The sequence below is a fragment of the Podarcis cretensis genome, assembly GCF_951804945.1.
Source record: "Podarcis cretensis genome assembly, chromosome: 16".
NCBI lineage: Eukaryota > Metazoa > Chordata > Lepidosauria > Squamata > Lacertidae > Podarcis > Podarcis cretensis.
The window spans coordinates 14,763,498-14,782,943 of NC_137186.1; the positions used below are offsets into that span (position 1 = coordinate 14,763,498).

The window sequence follows — 19,446 nt, forward strand, 5'->3', positions numbered from 1 at the left end:
CTGTCCAGAAGGGAATGTTGCCCTTGAGCTGAAGGAAGTTCCCCACTGCTGCCCTTGCCATCTCTCCTGGATTTATGGCTGGGGTGACATCGGCAGTTAAGCCATATTCACAGGAAGGATGACTGTAAAGTGTACGTTTCCAGAGGTGTGACTACTATGATGTACAACTCTGCACGAGGCAGCATCTTCTACATGATAGGGTGAAAGACAGAATTTGAGAGTCTGGAAGTGTCTTGCGGTGGAAAGGTTTAAATCAGGAAATTGTGTGAGTGTGGAAGGCTTGGCACTCAAATAGTAGCTGCTTTCTGGCTTTTATTTAGACATGACTGAGTCACAAAGCAGGCCTTGAAAAGCCTGCTACTTATTGCTGTTGTTAACAAGCTCTGTTATTAAAAATGTTACCCATATTTTTTTGGCAGCAATGAAGATCAGCTTAAATGAAAATGATTTCTTTCTGCTAATGAATATTGCTGTGACTGTAGAAACCAGTATAGGAACTGGAGCAGATGATGGCAAAGGAATAATTAGGCATGTTTTCAAGACAGAACATGAAGACATCCAGGTACTAGTAAAGGTAAAGGGACCCCTGACCATTAGGTCCACTCATGACTGACTCTGGGGCGGTGCTTATCTCGCTTCATTGGCCAAGGGAGTCGGCGTTTGTCCGCAGACATGTGGCCAGCATGACTAAGCTGCTTCTGGCGAACTAGAGCAGCACATGGAAACGCCGTTTACTTTCCCACCAGAGCGGTACCTATTTATCTACTTGCATTTTTATGTGCTTTCGAACTGCTAGGTTGGCAGGAGCAGGGACTGAGCAATGGGAGCTCACCCCGTCGCGGGGATTCGAACCACCGACCTTCTGATCGGCAAGTCCTAGGCTCTGTGGTTTAACCCACAGCGCCACCCGCGTCCAGGTACTAGCTTTCTCCAAAAGCTTACTAAGGGCAGTGTATCAAGTAGAGTAGGGCTATTGTATCTTTTCCTTTTCTTGAGTGGGTGGATCCTGACCAAATGTAAGGTTATAAACAGTAAACAAAATCGAAAAGTAACTTGAGAGAAGAAGAGTGCATTAAAACTGTAGATAATCAGGTAAAATCCTTCACTTTTCATTTAGATCATGGCAAAATATGCTTATATTCCTTAGAAGCATGAATTTCAGTGAGCAATTACCCAGGATTAAACAAGTGACTGAGGAACAAGGAAAACAATTTTTTAGCAAACTGAAGTTTAAGCAAGCAGCCACTAGGCGGAGGTCTTATTCGAAGGTGGTGCCCTGATTGAGAAATGTCCATCCCAGGGAGGCCACCTTGCAATCTTTCCTGCTAGGTCTTTTCCTTCTAGTTAATTTTTTTTAGTGCATTTTGGATCAGAGCCCTTGTTCTCCTTCACTAGCTTCTAAGGTGCTTTTATACAATTCTGTTTTCTGCTGGGGTTCTGAATTTTTTTCTAAAGCCAGCACTCTGATCCTATGCTTTATTGAATTGCATGTGTGTTTTACAGTGGTACCTCGGGTTAAGTACTTAATTCATTCTGGAGGTCCGTTCTTAACCTAAAACTGTTCTTAACCTGAAGCACCACTTTAGCTAATGGGGCCTCCTGCTGCTGCCGCGCTGCCAGACCACAAGTTCTGATCTCATCCTGAAGCAAAGTTCTTAACCTGAAGCACTATTTCTGGGTTAGTGGAGTCTGTAACCTGAAGCATACGTAGCCCGAGGTACCACTGTATTGGTTTTTTGCAAGCTTCCCAGACCTCAATGGGCAGTTCTGAAATTTAAGTAGTACTGAATATGACTGGAACAAGGAATCTCCTAAACCAGCTTTCCCCAATGTGGTGCTCACCAAATGTTGGGCCTTTTGGGTTGTTGAATGAGAGGCTGGGGAAGGCAGCCCTAAAACCTTTCACCCTCTTTTCCTACTGTCGCTTTTCAATGGCCTTTTCCCCCCATGTTATGTAGTGAAGTTTCACCCTGGGCCAGCAGGGGGATACTGTAGATAGTTTTCACTCAGGTCCACGTCAGTTATTTTAGGCGGGAAACTCTGGGTTGTTGTTGCTACAATGTTGACAGCCGGCTGCCTATAAAAGCAGGCCGGCTGAGCTGTTTGCTAGTCAGTTCTATTCCAGCTTACAAAATAAAGAGCTGCTTTGGAGAAATCGCTGTGTCGTCTGCTATGTCAACCCACAACTTAACACTGGCGATGAGGATGGGATCGATGGACATCAGAGCACAGCCAGATGCGGCCAGCCTCTGAACTGAGCTGAATCACTGAGCTGAATCACAGAGCGAAATCACAGAGCGAAATCACTGGACAGAACCAATTCAGAGCTGACTGTTCTGGCTAGAGCACTGTGTTCCATCCATCGCCCTTCACGCCAGCATCGGAATTATGGCTTCACTTGTGCCTCTACCGCTGTTTGCGCCAGCCTCTGAATCATGGAATTCCTACCTCGCTCGGTTCGACTGCTACCTCCAAGCCAACGAGCTGACAGCAGTATCAAAGGATCAGAAGCGGGGCCTATTCCTCAGCCTCTGTGGGCCTGAGGTGTTTGAGACGGCCCGAGCATTGGTTGCGCCTGAAGCAGTCCAGGCAACACCATGGGACACGATCCAAGAGAAGGTCCGCAACCACTACGCGCCAAAGCCGTCCAAGATTGCTGCCCGCCATGCGTTCTACCACCGGAACCAGGCAGAGGGGGAGTCAATCAACAACTACACCACCGCCCTGTGACAGGCTGCAATGCACTGTGAGTTCCGAGACTTAGACGATGCCCTGATGGATCGAATCGTCTGCGGGGTCCAGGACATCCATCTGCAACGGCGTCTCCTCGCCAAGCCAGACCTCACGCTACAGAAAGCCATTGAGGAGGCTGTGGCCTCAGAAGCTGCTGAACGCTCCGCCCAGGAGATCCACAAGTCCAGCAGCCCGCGTCGTGCTAGGGAGCCAGTTCCGGTGCATCATGAAGAGGCCAGCAGTGATGAGGCATCCTCCAGTGAAGACGATGACGTGCACCAGACAAAGCGGGATCGCAGGAAGTTCCAACAGAAGTCCAAGGGCCAACCGGAATGTGCCGGCTGCGGAGGCAACCATTCCCGTGCCAAGTTTCGATTCAGAGACTCCATCTGTAGGAAGTGTTCCAGAAGGGGCCACATCGCTAAGGTCTGCCGATCGGCTCCGTCTGACAACTCCCCCAGCCCTCTTTAATATTCTTCCTCCTCCTAAATCCAAATACAGTGGTACCTCCGGTTGTGAACGAGATCCGTTCTGGAGGTCCGGCTGCATCCTGGGGAATTCGCAACCAGAGGTGCCAGTTCTGCACATGTGTGTGGCACGTACAGCGTTTCTGTGCATGCGGCAAAACCCGGGAAAATACTTCCGGTTTGCCGTGTTCGCATCCTGAAAGATACGCAACCAGAGGTGTGTGTATCTAGAGGTACCACTGTACAGATTATTACAGTCTAACAGCACATGACAAAATAGAACCAAAACACCATAAAACAATCTATTTTCAAAGCCCAATGTTTGTGTGTGTGGGGGGGGGGGGGGTTAAAGGCTTTGCTCCATTGTCAGACAGCTCATCCCCTCAGGGTTAGCTGAAATCCCCATACTAGTAATCAGGGCCAGATTTTGGTTTGATGAAATCCTAAGCTACTGAAGGTAATGGGCCCTTTATATGTCCAGCTGTCCTTTGTCAACAACAAATTGTCACTGTTTTGTTGTTGTTGTTGTTGTTGTTGAATATATGCTATATGATAATTTATGGACCTAATAGGTATCTAAAGCCATTTGCACATTAAAAAATATGTATTTTATCAAAGTAATTGTTGAACTGAAATACAATTAAGAAGAAGTATATTGGGGGGGCAAGAGAGTGGGACCCTAAGCTATAGCTTGCTTAGCTTATACGTAAATCTGGCGCTGCTTGTAATTCAAACCCTCTAAGCAACAGAAAACAAATTTGCCGCATCATCTGTGTGGCGGCTTTTCAAATATTTCATTCTAGGTACCGCATCACCTCTTAGTCTTGCCCTACAACCTTTTCCCTTGTTGGACCTGGGTCTGACTAAGGCCCTTCGTCATCTTTGCCACCCTTCTCGGGGAAATTTCACTTGGTCCATCTCGCTCTGCCACTTTGACTGGAGACGTTCAGAGAACGCAAGTCATTGCAGGAGCTTTAAATGCGGGTCTTGGGGCTTCTGGCATGGGTCATGAGTCAATGGCGGTCGCCCTTTGCTGCCCTCCGTGGGCAGCAAGGAGGTTCAGGCAGGGGAAAGCCAGGATTTATGAGGCAGTTCCCCAGTGGGGTCTGGGGAGTTCAATGCATCCTGCTGTGCCACTCAAGCTGTAGCCTTATTGGAATTCACCGATTGGGTCAGTGTTGCTCCGGGACAGGAGGAAGGAAGTCAAATGACACCTGAGGTTGATTCAAAGAAAGAGTTTATTCTGCTCTCCGGATAGCAGAAGGCACTTGCGTGATCAAGTCCACAGCAAGTCCAAAGAAATGACAGGTTTCATACAGTTTATATACCCTCCAGGCACCCTCTCACTCCTCCCCTCGGAGCCCAACCACGTCGGCCTACGTACGCAGGTTGACATCACATATGTTCCTGCACTGGTACTCTCTTTTTTTTTTTTAAGAATATTTATTAAGATTTTACAAAATCATAAATACCAAAAATACATAATAGAACAAAAAAAGAAAAAATACAAAAAACAAAAAACAAAAAAATGAACAAAAAAGAAGTTAAAACAAATCCACTTTTTTTTATAACTTTAAATTCATAAGCTTGTTTCTTTGACCTCCTCACACACCCCATTTTTGTATTCCCTTAATATAATCAGATCAGCAAATCCTTATCCTCTTTCATTTATCTTAACTCTATATCTTAACATGTTAAAACTCTATGTTTTCACCCATTATCAGTTCACTTTTGCATACTCTTTTTAACTTTGTTGCTAATACCACTTATTTTCAATCCAACATCATTTTAACATTCATTAATTTTACAGTGTTTCTGCAGGTAGTCTTTAAATTTCTTCCAATCTTCTTCCACCAACTCTTCTCCCAGGTCTCGGATTCTGCCAGTCATTTCTGCTAATTCCATATAGTCCATCACCTTCATCTGCCACTCTTCCAGGGTGGGTAGACCTTGTGTCTTCCAATACTTTGCAATAAGTATTCTTGCTGCCGTTGTTGCATACATAAAGAAAGTTCTGTCCTTCTTTGACACCAATTGGCCAACCATGCCCAGGAGAAAGGCCTCTGGTTTCTTCAAGAAGGTATACTTAAATACCTTTTTCATTTCCTTATAGATCATCTCCCAGAAAGCCTTAATCCTTGGGCACATCCACCAAAGGTGAAAGAATGTACCTTCATTCTCTTTACATTTCCAACATTTACCTGCACTGGTACTCTCAACCATAAAAGGATCTTCCTTCCTGCACTCCTGACCATAAAAGGATCTTCCTCTTCCTACTCTTATCTTGGAGAATAGGTCATCATCTGCGGGAACACGCTCTGGCGTTGTTCCCAGATTGGGTCTGCGCGTCTTTTGTGGTCAGCACATAAGATAAAGCACACACGCATCATCCCTGCTGTACTGGAACTTGGCAAGGTCACTCATTGCTGCCACAGACTGATAAGGGAGAGAGCTTTGTTCTTGTTGTGGATTTACTCAACGGCTTGAGTTTATGCATTTTAGCTAAGGAAAAATAGGGATTTTGCTGCAGTTTAAAAACTGCATGCACAGTCAGTTTTTGGGTTTTGGAAACCCATTCCTTCAAAGCCCGTGTCTGCCAACTTGAAAGGCAGAACGGGTGCGACCTGGGAGTGTGTTCCTGCCATGGATGAGCCTCCGTCTCTTGCATGATTTGTGGTCAGTTCCTCCTTAATCTGGAATATTGGCATTAATCAAGAGGCGCTCCTGGATCGACATCCCAATGGGCTGCGATCAATCAGCTGCCAAAAGTACTGAGCTTGGTTTTTTGAAGGTATCTGAATGGTGTTTTTGTGTGTGTTTTTTTAAGCTGGAGAATCCTTACACAGCTGGGAAAGGAAGGGGGAGGACAAGGTGCTTTGTGCTTTCATATGGTTTTCAAATGGTCTTATTTCTTCTTGTCATCCCCTGTGTGTAGCCGTTGTTGTGTTATTTTGTTTGTTAGCGCAGAAAAGAGGGGGGGAGGATTTTGATTTATGCCCAACAAGGAATTCAGCATGGTTTTATTATGCCTTCCCCCACTTGACTGAGATTGAATGGATTTTATTTATAATTATTTTTGGATCGGACCAGGAGTATGATGGAGCAATGCGGAGCAAGAAGAATGAGCAAGAGTAATAATTTGGAAAATTTGTTAAGTTGTGGGTGAACATATCAGACGACATAGCGATTCTTCAAACAGATCTTGTTTATTCACAGGTCAGAACAGAACTGAACTGAACTGCTTATATAGAGGTCCACCACAACGCATCTGTAACAACTTTCTGTAACTATCCAATCACTGAACGTCACTTTCAATCCCTTATTTGCATATGTGGACCTGAGTGAAAACTATCTACAGTATCCCCCTGCTGGCCCAGGGTGAGAACAAAACAAAACATAACAAAATTAATAAAGAATAGTTGGAAAAAAGGAGTTTTAAATGTGGATCTTGAAGCCTTCTCTGAAACCATCCAGCTTTTTCAGATCTTTTTCCATCGCTGGACTGATATCACTTAAGTTTAACCTAGAAAAAACACAACAAATGTAGCTATGACTGTTATTACTCAGGTAGACTGCCAATAATTGCGGTTTTCAGGAAAGAAAAAAACACCATAGCAAAGGGGAACGTTAGGTTTGCACATTTAAAGCATACTGAAGAACTCTGTTGCTCTAGAAAAACATACATGCTCTTTTTAATGACTGCAGGTTGGAATGTGATGGGGAAATGCACTCAAAGTGTCGCATGAATGAATAAAGAGAAGACATGTAAATTTATGATGAAACCTCATAGTCATATTAAAAAGGTAAAGGGTCCAGTCGTGACCGACACTGGGGTTGCAGTGCTCTTCTCGCTTTATTGGCCAAGGGAGCCGGCGTTCAGCTTCCGGGTCATGTGGCCAGCATGACTAAGCCGCTTCTGGCGAACCAGAGCAGCGCACGGAAACGCCATTTACCTTCCCACTGGAGCGGTACCTATTTATCTACTTGCACTTTGACGTGCTTTCGAACTGCTAGGTTGGCAGGAGCAGGGACCGAGCAACGGGGGCTCACCCCATTGCGGGGATTCGAACCGCCGACCTTCTGATCGGCAAGTCCTAGGCTCTGTGGTTTAACCCACAGCGCCACCCGCATCATAGTCATATAACCACCCCCAAACAAATCAGTACATATGCTCAATAAAGGCAGGAGAAAGGGCACTTTCCAGACAATCTGCTTTTTGAGGATTCATCACAATTCATTTTGCAGGGAGGTTGCATGATGTTGCCTTGAAGCAATTGCTATCTCACAGATCACAGTGACTTTTCCTATCACTTTCCCTATCGCAAAATGCCCAATCTTTTTGTGAAGGCAGGTGGTCGTTTTTATCGTTATCACCATTATTATTTGACTGTTTGTTACCCGCCCTTCAGCCTAAGGTCCCAGGGCAGGTCACAACAATTTAAAACAAATTACAGCCACAAGAATATGGCGGGTTATCAAAATATGTATCTCAAGCATTGGAGGTCAGGTTAAACAGCTGCATCTTCAGAAAACAACAAACAATGCACAAATGAAAGGGGGCTGCCACAGAAAGGCCCTCCCTCAGGCTGACCACCCCTCCAAACTCCCAAGGTGTAGAAGTTTAAATTCCCTTACGAGTGAATACACTTAGGAAGAGTGAGGCCTGATGGTACCTGATTTCTGTAAGAGCAGGACAGGTCAAAATGAGAGTGTGCACATCTTCAGCACACATATCCGTGAAAGGGTTGCCACTCACGTCCAGATACCTGAGGCTAGTGTTGTTGGCTAGAGCAGAGCAAAGTGCCTCAAAGGACACATCCGACAAGGCATTTTCCTGGATTCTGCAACAGAGGAAGCAAAGACGTCAAAAGGAGCTCCAACTTCGTCAGAGCCTCACACTCAGGTATAACACGACCCCTATTTTGGGGGACTCAGAATAAAGAAAATCAACTTTAAACTCAGCTATACAGCTGCAAATACAGTGGTACCTCAGGTTAAGTACTTAATTCGTTCCGGAGGTCCGTACTTAACCTGAAACTGTTCTTAACCTGAAGCACCACTTTAGCTAATGGGGCCTCCTGCTGCCGCCGCGCCGCCGGAGCACGATTTCTGTTCTCATCCTGAAGCAAAGTTCTTAACCTGAAGCACTATTTCTGGGTTAGCGGAGTCTGTAACCTGAAGCGTATGTAACCTGAGGTACCACTGTAAAACGTTTTAAATGTGTAGTAAAGTGCAATGTACAATTGTGACACTAGATGGCAAAAGTGAGCTGTGCACAATTCAATGTATTTTTCAAAAAAAATATTAAAAAGCATTTCCACAGCGGTTTTTTATACGTGTGTAGATTCCACCTTGGTAATTCAGTGGGGCTTTTTACTGTTTGGCTTAGGGGTTAGGAACATCACCTTCAGTACCTGACAGAAAGGCTGCTCATATATTTTCTTAATAAACATCTTTGAAAGATTGAAGCAAAGACTCTGGAAATGTATAGGTGACCTGCAAATCTTTTAAAATACTCTGCATACCTTGAGGTGGTTGCTTTGACACTTACACTAGTTTCTGTATCCTGCTCTGCGGACTTCTGAACACCTTCAGTAAGTCAGAGAGGCCCTGATCCTGCAGCTTGTTCTTGGACAGGTCAAGATTTAAAAGGGTTCGATTCTCCAAGAGGGCCAAACTCAGGTCTTTACAGCACTGTCCAGTAAGTGCATTCTTTGCCAAGCTGGGAAGAGCAAAGGGAGGAAATGAAGAAGAGAAGGTGGAAAATATGTACACACACAGAGTTTGTGTCTCTGAACAGCTCAATTCTTCTTCTGTTTTAAAGGCTGGACTCCTAAACTCATTTACTAGGGACCAAATACCTCTGGATTCTGCAAGGCTGGACCCTGCACCCCCCCACACCACCCCACCCTGGTGGGCAGTTCTGACAAGTAGGCAGAAGTGACCAATTCCCCCCCTATACAGCTGTATCTATACCTGCCCCTTATCTTATCAGGTGTGGGGCAGGAGGTTGTGGCTTGTGGGAAACAGTTCAGTGCCTGCCCAACATTGCAAACGTTGCTTCTTTCTTTCTTTCTTTCTTTCATGCCTCCAGAAGTACCTGATCGCCTATACATTTCTGTTTCATGAAAATGTATTATTAAACAAGTAGTGAAGCGCTGAGTGGCGAGTGTCAAGTCTTGATAACAAATAAATAAATGTGAAATACTGCTGGGCTTTGACAAAGATCGTTGTAATAACGACTGCCAATCTGAACTTCTCCTATGGTTTATTCCTGTAGATCGTGACATCGATCCAGTTGGCATAACTTGCTATAAAGAACTTTCTATAAAATCAAGTCTTACTGACTAGTGATTTAAATCAATTTGATCTAAATCAAATCCACCCTGTGAGAAACTAAGAGAAACGGAAGCTTACACATTCACGCACCTCTGTTATCTAACAAAACCACCCACAACTCACAACAGAACAGATCGTGAAAGGAATCAGAATTCAAAGGGCACGAGAGCAAAATTTAGTTTTGAGTCAGGAACATTTGGTAGAGGATGCCTTTCCCCAAATACCTTCTGGCTCTTCCAGTGCAGACCCAGTGAGGATTTGGTAAGGAATAGCCCATTAGCTGCAACAAACATACCTCAGGATTTCCAGTCGACACTCTTTATGTTTCAAGATAGAAACAAGCTCCTTTGTGGATGGATTGCTCAGATCATTATTGCAAAGCCTGTGAAAGGAGAAAGAATTTATAGGAATGCAAAAAGCATTTAGTAGTCACTGTAGACCTTGCCCTCCCGCCTTGTGTCACAACCTTTATATTGTGGGACTGAAGGAAGGGACTGTCCTCAAACTGATAATTTGGAAGCTGGTTTGGGAGACTTTTTCATCAAAATTGGGACCTGCTGTACTTGGATGGTTCCCCCTGCCCTTCCCCTGCCCCCAAGCTAACAGACATCATCTGCCTTGATGGGGAAAGGACAGAGAGGGCGGTAGGCAAAGGCCACATCCACACAATACATTGACATAACTTTAAGAGTCATAGCTTCCCCAACCACCTTCACAACTGGCAGACTGTATGAAGCTTCTGAACTGGCAAGGCATAATAATAATAATAATAATAATAATAATAATAATAATAATAATTATTATTATTTATTATTTATAACCCGCCCATCTGGCTGAGTTTACCCAGCCACTCTGGGCAGCTCCCAATCAAATATTAAAAACAATACAGCGTTAAATATTAAAAACTTCCCTGAACAGGGCTGCCTTCAGATGTCTTTTAAAGATAGGATAACTACTTATTTCCTTCACATCTGAAGGGAGGGTGTTCCACAGGGCGGGCGCCACTACCGAGAAGGCCCTCTCGCAATGAGGGAACCGCCAGAAGGCCCTCGGCGCCAGATCTCAGTGTCCGGGCTGAACGATGGGGGTGGAGACGCTAATATGAACACTTGGAGCCTGCCTGTTTCTGCATCTGCTGCCTCGTAGAAAAGGCAGAAACTTTTGCCTATTTTGATCCCAATACAGTCATACCTTGAGTTACAGCCGCTTCAGGTTGTGTTTTTTCCGATTGCGGACTGCCAAAACCTGGAAGTACCGGAACAGGTTACTTCCAGGTTTCGGCAGTAGCTCATGCGCAGAAGCGCTATATCGCGCTTTGCGCATGTGCAGAAGCGCCAAATCGCAACCCGTGCATGCTCAGATGCGGGTTGCGAACACTGCAGGTTGCAAACATGCATTCCACATGGATCACATTCGCAACCCAAGCATCCACTGTACTGGCTTCAGTCTCCCGCTCCTGTGCCAGCCCTCAGCTTTAGTCACTGACCGCAGGGACCTTTGGATAGGAAGGCTCTTTGTCAGGTCTCAGGTACATTCAGATGCCCAAGGCCTAGCCTGGCTCTGTGGCAGATGCCTGAATACTAAATAACACTTGTCGTGAAGTATGCAACATATCCATTTAAAGTAGTTGGAACCATGGGCCCCAATCCTTCTGCAGGTGCTGTTTCAGTTCATGGGCGGGGGGGGGGTGAGCAGATTTAGCAAAGTCCAAAGACTAAATTCAATGTGAACGCTGCTCCATCAATTGTTTGGAATGTTTTATTAAACCTTGAAAGTACTGTCATACCTCGGAATTCAAACAGAATCCGTTCCGGAAGTCCATTTGACTTCCGAAATGTTTGACTTCCAAAACGCAGCTTCTGATTGGTTGCAGGAAGCTCCTGCAGCCAATCAGAAGCTGCAGAAGCCTCGTCGGACGTCCGGCTTCCGAAAGAACGTCTGAAAACTGAAACACTCACATCCGGTTTTTGATCGTTCGGGATCCGAGGCACGACTGTACTTGTAATTTGACATCAGCCGTGAATTGCATTTCAGCTGCTTACCTCAGTTCTCTGATTCTGTGCAGCTCAAGGCTGAGCCTCTGCAGTCCCTCATTCTGAATGAAACACATATCAAGATTCAGGAGGTCAATCTTACCGCAGCAACTCAGCACATAAGCAAGGATGACACAGTCCACAGGCATCAGATACAGTTCCGAAAAGTCCATGGAGGCATCACCATCACCCCCCAATGCCTGAGACACAAGTAGCTTGTTGTGTGCCTCGAAAAGCAAATTGAAGAAATTCAAGGTCCTCTTTTTCCCATCAAGATGCCTTTCCATTTGGAGGAAATCACTGCAGTCCGTCTTCAGGATCCAGTCAATGACTTGCCTAGCGGTCTCTGGTGAGAACGTCCCCAGAAGAGCCTCCAACGGTGCCCTGGTTGCAAATTGAGACAAGCCAGAGAGGAAGCGAAGAAAAATTTCGTACTCCCCACCTTGGGCTTCTTGGACTGCTGCCATTATGTACCCAAAACTGCCCTCCTTGAAGTCTAAATAATGGACGAGGGCAGCAAAAAACTCTTGGACAGTGAGGTGGACAAAAGAATAGGTGACGACAGGAGGTGAAGTGGCACTTTGTATGTTTTCCACCAGGAAAGTTTTGACGAGGGAAGCTGAATCCACATTGAACGCTTCCAGTTGCGCCTGATCAAACAGAAGAGTGCGATGCTGGAGGCCATACTCAGCCAGCCAGCCAAGTTGTATCATCATCTTCCGTGCCCTTTCACGCTCAGGCAGCTCCTTGGTGTGATTGAGCATCACATGCCTTATGTAGCTCACGAAGAGCTGAGTTACTGTTTTGGGAATGGGATGTGGCTGTCCGGCCTCAGAGGTGAAGCAAGGCTGCAAGGCTGTGCAAGTAATCCAGCAGTAAGAGGGATTATAACACAAGGTGTACAGAACCTGGCTCTCCCTGACATGGGCCAAAGCCTCCTTGGCCACCGCAGCTTCTCCAAAGAAGTTGTGGAAGTACTTTTCTCTTTCCTGGGAGAGGAAGCCCACAATACTGGCCACTCTGTGGAGGACCCCTCTCTCCAAACGGGCAAGATTGCTTGGGCGGCTGGTCAGGAGGACGGAACAGCCCTTCAGAAGCTTCTCTTTCAGCAGGCTGGCCACAATCACCCCCACCGGTTTCACATCTCCTGGTTGGGCACAAAATTCTGCGTTCCTGCCCAAGTCAAGGTTACTTTTGCTCTCGTCCAAACCGTCAAATATGAACAGCAATTTTGGGGGTTCTTGTAGAATTGTGTCAAGTTTAGAGTGTAAATTGGGGTACTCCCGTCGGATCAGGCTTTCTAGGCTGGTCTTTTCCCCCACCGCGTTGAGGTCTCGGAATTTGAAGAAGAAAACAAAAGTGAATTTCTGGTAGTGTTTTCCAGTGGCCCAGTCAAAGACAAACTTCTGCACTAGGGTGCTCTTGCCTACCCCGGCTACACCGCTCACCATCACAAAGTGGGGCGTGCAGCCTGATCGATAGCACCAACGGAAAAGCCTGTCCGCGGTGATTCGCTCCAGTTCCACCTGCATCTTGTGGCGGAGGCGATATTCATTCAGCTCTCCAGCAGCAGCCAGTGCCTCATGTTCTTGAAACGTTTGTCTCCTGAAGTAGACATCAGCAACTATTTTTATATCCACGTAGCGGTTGAGGATGGGGAAACTTTGCCCCTCGGACCGTGTTCTTTGGCCAGTTTCTTTCAGCAACTTGGTCTGTTCCAACAGAATATGTCTGTGTTCATCCTGACAAGCTGGACAGAAGAAAAAGATTGCAGGGTTCACTGAATTAGGCCCAGCCTAGCAGAACAGGAGATCAAATAGGCAAACACTTCCTGGATTGTAGCATCTCCGGCTATTGGTAGATGATCCGTACAAGAAACACTGAGAGCAAGTGAGCTGGTTTGAAAATCGCCATAAACCTTTGTTCTGCTCCCTCAGCTTGCTCTTTCACCACATCCAAGAAACTGTGGTTAATCTTAACTATGGTTTGTAACAGGGCAACTTGAAAAGCATGGGTTGTTATGGAACTGGGCTATTTGCCACAAACACTAGTTATGATTAAACACAGCTCAGGGTACAGACAAAATATTAATCAAAAACATAAGCAAAACTGAGATCCTTGGAAAGAGGGGAAGGGAGAAAGAGGCATGTAAGCGCATGGCTTTCGGTAGGTCACTTCTGTCACAATAAGCCATGGTTCATCATTATGTCCAAATTGGCCCAAGAGTTGAGTTGCACATCCCATTTCAATGCTCCCTTATACAGTCATACCTTGCTTTTCGAACAGCTTACTTCAAAAACAACTCGGAACTTGAATGTCGCAGACCCGGAAGTAGGTGTTCTGGTTTGCAAACTTTGCCTTGGAAGCAGAATGTCTGGCGCGGATTCCGATTGGCTGCAGGACACTCCTGCAGCCAATCGGAAGCCGCACCTTGGTTTCCGAACGTTTCGGAAGTTGAACGGACTTCTGGAATGCATTCTGTCCTGAAAACCAAGGTAAGGCTGTATAAAGTAGGACCACAATGCAGAAAGGAATAATTGCTCCACCCTCAGATCTCCATGGTGCTTTGCGGTGCTGACTCCAAGGTAAGCAAGGCCCACCACTCTGCCCAGAACATCCAAGATCAGATGCAGCTTAAGAAAACAATGAGTTGGCACGTCCCACTTCTTTCAGGTTGCAGGGGGAGCTCCTCACTGAGTGCCCCATGCCTGACCAAAATCTGATTCCCTTGATTTGGTTCAGTGGAAAACAGGAAGTGTTGGTGAACTATTTTTATTTGCTATCAGGTACCTTTCATTTCTGGGGCAAGGTTGTGTCCGGTTTCATTTAGGAGAATCTCCTTGAGTAGCGCTTGATCTTCAAAAAAAGAGAAAAAGCAAAACAGTTGGAAATGGAATTTGGCATCGTCTAAGCCACCTGGCATATACAACGCTGACTGGACTGACAGCTGAATAATAATTGACACTGGTGATGGGACAGCAAGCTGACTTTGGGGACACTGGTCAGGCCTCAGGGCGCTAGCACAGCTCTGTCCTCCAGAACCTCACTAGTAAGCTTTTGTTTAGCCCAATGAAAGTGCATTCAAAAACTCTGGCACAACAAATCCTCTTTTATATTGATAATAGTAATAAACTGTTTGCAGTTACTTCTTTTTAAATATCTTATTTAATAAGATTTAGACGCTGCTTGATTGTAAAAAACAACAACCACTCAAAGTTGTTTACAAAAAACAACACTGAAATGCAAGGGGGTGGGAAAGACAACGCTACTTTAAAAATGCCAAAGTTAAAATACTAAAACAGATTAAAATTACCTCAACTTTCTAAGCATCTAGGTAGGCTTGTCTCAATATTCATGTTTTCAGCAGATGCTGAAAAGAATACAGTGAAGGATCTCCTTGATCTCAATAGGCAGGGAGTTCCCAAGTGCAGGTGCTGCCACACTTTTACAAATGCAGAACAGGCATTACAGTGGAACCTCTACTGCGACCATATTCCGTTCCGGAGGTCCGTCCGGAGGTCGAAATGGGTCACTGGGAGAGGTGCCGTAGTGTGCAGGCAGCAATTGCCTACTCCTGCGCAAACGGCGGAAAACCCGTCGTTGGTTTGCCGTGGACGTTGGGCAAAACGGACACAAGTGGAGGCGGATGTGAGAAGAGGTTTGACTGTAAACAGCAGCTGTTAGCACTGCCAATTCCACTGACTGAAGCAGCTGAGTGAGCGTACGTGGGGAAAGGCGAGCTCAGGCAAACTGGCCCCGAGTTGTTACAGACTTTATATACCAATAGTAAAGGTAAAGGGACCCCTGACCATTAGGTCCAGTCGTGGCTGACTCTGGGATTGCGGCGCTCATCTCGCTTTATTGGCTGAGGGAGCCGGTATACAGCTTCCGGGTCATGTGACCAGCATGACTAAGCCACTTCTGGTGAACCAGAGCAGCGCACGGAAACACCGTTTACCTTCCCACCGGAGCGGTACCTATTTATCTACTTGCACTCTGATGTGCTTTCAAACTGCTAGGTTGGCAGGAGCTGGGACCAAACAATGCGAGCTCACCCCGTCGCGGGGATTCAAATCGTCGACCTTCTGATCGGCTAGTCCTAGGCTCTGTGGTTTAACCCACAGCGCCACCCGCGTCCCATTATAGTAACACCTTAAGGTAAAGGTAAAGGGACCCCTGACCATTCGGTCCAGTTGTGGCCGACTCTGGGGTTGTGGCGCTCATCTCGCTTTATTGGCTGAGGGAGCTGGCGTACAGCTTCCAGGTCATGTGGCCAGCATGACTAAGCCACTTCTGGCAGACCAGAGCAGCGCATGAAAACACCGTTTACCTTCCTGCCGGAGTGGTACCTATTTATCTACTTGAACTTTGACATGCTTTCGAACTGCTAGGTTGGCAGGAGCAGGGACCGAGCAATGGGAGCTCACCCCGTCGCGGGGATTCGAACCGCTGACCTTCTGATCGGCAAGCCCTAGGCTCTGTGGTTTAACCCACAGCGCCACCCATGTCCCATTACAGTAACACCTTAAAAACACCTTAAAAACAAAACAAAAAGAAAATTCTCACTACTTAGGGAGCAGGGGACAATATATTACCTTTGCGGGTGATTTCCCCCACCATCACCTCAAGGTTGGGATGAGACCAGTGGCGCCTCAGAGCGCAGAGACTCTTCCAAAGCCCTATTGCCAAAGCCTTGTTACTGGCAAGGTCAGCAACTAGCTTCTCTGCTGCTGCGGTTGAATCCTCGTGCTTCTCTATTTTTTCATAGATCTAAATGAAACACAGAAGACAGAGTTTAGCTGGCTAGCTAGCAGGGGAAAAAATAAAGCAATCTTCTCACTCAGATCAAGGGCCCAGCTACGCTGGCGTCCTGTTCACCGTAGGGCCAAGCCAAATGCTTCAGGGAAGCTTGCAGGCAGTGTATGAAACTGGCAGCCCTCCTCCTCTGCTGTTTGTCCCTATCAACTGATATTCAGGTATACTGTCATTGAAATGGAAGTTCTATTAAGCTTCCATGTTCAATGGCTGCTGACAATTCTCCATCTCCATGAATTTGTCTGAACTTTAAAAGAAAAAAACGGAATGCAACACTAACCCCAGCCTCCAGCCTCCCTAGCCGTTTGCAGAATGTGTCTTTCTCAATACGACGGTCTTCTATGGCCGACTGCCATTTAGAGGCTTCTGGGTAAGTGTGGCTATTTTGCCCCAGAGTTTCCTCCTTAGGCCAGAGCAGGATGGGGGTTGCATTGGTCAAAATTCTCCCAAACACTCCTTGCATTTGGGATTGTGTTATTGAGGATCCACCGTTCCCTTAGAAATGCAGCCCCCGCCATACTTTTTTTAAGGACCTGCAAAGCACTGTTACCTGGGCTTGCTCAGGTGTAATGACCTTCCTGCTCCTCAGTTCCTGAACCACCAGGGCGATGTCATTTTCGATGACGTAGATCAAGTCCGGGTGGAAATACTCTGTGACTCTCCTTAGCTGGCCTTCTGCGAAAGCCTCTAAGTGTTTGACGACGCATTGCAGGTCCCCTGAAAAGAGACAGCACAGCAGCCATGAACGCAGCCAGGATTCAGAAGTCGCTTTCGTGGGGTTGGAATCCTCAGAGAAACACTCCTGAAAGCCTAGAAATGTGGGGGTTTAGCCACATAGACACCAGTACATTTTATATACAGTGGTACCTTGGTTCTCGAACATAATCCGTTCCGGAAGACCGTTTGACTTCCGAAATGTTTGAAAACCGAGGCACAAAGGGCTGGCCTGCAGGTTCAACAGGAAAAACTGAAAAACACACAGTAGAAGCCGTTTGACTTCTGAGGAGCGTTCGAAAACAGAAGCAATTACTTCTAGGTTTTTGGCGTTCGAAAACCGAAACGTTCCGAGATGCTCAAAAAAGGAGGTACCACTGTGTACATACACACACACATGCACACACGCACAAACACAAATACACACACACGGTTTTTCCTCCACCATATCCTAAAATATCAGGGCTATGAACAACAAGCAAACTTTTCTGCAACTTTTCAAGGGCTTTTTCGCTCAAGTGCCCTTTCTTGAACAGATTAATCAGAACTATCTAGTCTCAAAAAGTGGAACTGGTGCTAGATTTCTACATAATTAAAATAATGCCTTTTGCAACTCATACGTTAGGTTGCTGAACCATGTATATAATATTTGGGGGGGGGGGAGCCACAGCTCAACGGTACAGCATCTGCTTTGCATGCAAAAGGTCTCAGGTCTCTCTGGCAATCTCCAGGTTAGGGCTAGGACTGTCCCCTATCTGCCAGCCAGTGTACTAAGCTACATGGACCGGCTGTGGGCAGGATTGCTGCGTTGCAGGGGGCTGAGCTAGATGACCCTCATGGTCCCTTCCAGCTCTACAGTGCTACGGTCTGACTCGGTGTGATTCCTTAATCCCAATTGCCAGTCTGCTGCTGATGACAGCAGTCCACCTGTCACTCACTCACAGACACAAGCTTACCTTCGGTTATTACAACACCTCTGCAGTTTGCAGCCATTTTGGATTCCACCTGCTATGATGCCACTTGCTGAAAGGGAGACAATGAAAAAGGGGGGGAAATCAATGCTGGAATAGCACTAATGGGGCTCCTTCTTCCTTTTCACGTTGCAAGCACATGGCGCTCAACTTTTCACAGGTGAAAATGGGGGTCTTGTTTGTTAACACTCCCGGTTTTTAAAACCAAGAATGACTGGCCAAGCATCTCACTGCATAACATAGGAGCCAATTCCTAGGTCCCTTTGCCTCCACCACCCCCATAAAATATTTGAGGGGTCTGGGCTGTCCAAAGTGAATGGGCATTGCCATTCAAATGGTGGGACTGTGCACTGGCCTTATCTGTCCCCCCCTATTTTATTCACGTTGGCATGACTGTCTGCTGCCAAGGCGCTGTACTAGTGATTCTCACAGGGTGTGGAACGGCGCACTGGTGTGCCAAGAGAGAACGGCAAGTACGGAGGGAATTGAGGACAATGGGGAAAACATTTCATTCTTTCCCACATCACCTTCTTTGCAGCAAGGAGTTTAACAACTCAGCTTTCCTTCAGCTAATTACATACATTTACTGTGGGAAATATAACTTCCTCAAGTCGCTGATCTTAGAGGCTCTAAATGCGTGCATTATTTCTTTTATATTTTCCACTCCCCCCCCCCATGTGCCTCTCAAAGTATTTATACTCGTCCCCAGTGTTGTTTTTTCTTCAGGGGGTACTCAAGCGCCTCTTTTTGTTGTTAAAAAGTGTGGCACTTGTTGTAGCAACTTCATGGTGAGTGCCGGGACCTATTTTTCTAGAAAAAAACAACTGCTCATCACCTGTAATTTCTTCTCCCATTCTCCTTTCATACACAACTTGAACTTTATACCCCAGCCTCCCAAAACCAATTTCTTTCATCCTGCCTTCCTGGTTCTTTTACACTCACTTCTTCCTCCTACGTGAATATTTTCCTCTCTAACCCTTTTTAATTCCACTTTATGCAGCAGCAGTAATTATTATAGCAATAAATATTAATCTTTTACCTCACAGTTTCCTTAATACCTCCCCAGGCCCTTCCCCCTCAAAGGAGGGAGACCTTCCTTCCCTGAAATCTTTCTGTGTCCCTGCCATCTGTGGGGAGGATGTGAGGAGCTTCTGGAGCCATGAGGGCAGCTGCCCCCACATCAAGGAAATGAATAAAAATACTTAACTAACTGACCAATCACAGATGGCTCAGTTCTGCCCCACCCCAAAATAAATCCTGGCTACACCCATGTCTGGAACTGTACTGGACCAACCAAAAGGCTATGGCACAGCAAGGGGGTTAAGGCAGGCATGCAAGAAAGACCTGGGTGCAGCCTGTGGCGCTCAGACCCAC

General features: G+C 46.2%; 1 protein-coding gene across 2 annotated transcripts in view; it reads right to left on the reverse strand.

The window, feature by feature from the left end:
* Positions 1–19,446, reverse strand: part of LOC307205312 (NACHT, LRR and PYD domains-containing protein 12-like) — a 49,587-nt gene that overhangs the window by 27,930 nt on the left and 2,211 nt on the right. Inside the window, exons 2-10 of one of the 2 annotated variants that reach the window (XM_079957530.1) lie at positions 18,058–18,124; positions 16,938–17,104; positions 16,168–16,342; positions 14,363–14,428; positions 11,582–13,322; positions 9,835–9,921; positions 8,752–8,922; positions 7,874–8,041; positions 6,595–6,723 (exon numbers count right to left, since the gene is read on the reverse strand). In XM_079957530.1, coding sequence (XP_079813656.1) covers positions 6,636–6,723; positions 7,874–8,041; positions 8,752–8,922; positions 9,835–9,921; positions 11,582–13,322; positions 14,363–14,428; positions 16,168–16,342; positions 16,938–17,104; positions 18,058–18,094 — 2,700 coding nt within the window. In that variant the 5' untranslated portion in view covers positions 18,095–18,124 and the 3' untranslated portion in view covers positions 6,595–6,635. Of the gene's footprint in view, positions 1–6,179; positions 6,724–7,873; positions 8,042–8,751; positions 8,923–9,834; positions 9,922–11,581; positions 13,323–14,362; positions 14,429–16,167; positions 16,343–16,937; positions 17,105–18,057; positions 18,125–19,446 lie in introns of those variants that run through there. The other variant, XM_079957529.1, reaches the window with a different exon arrangement.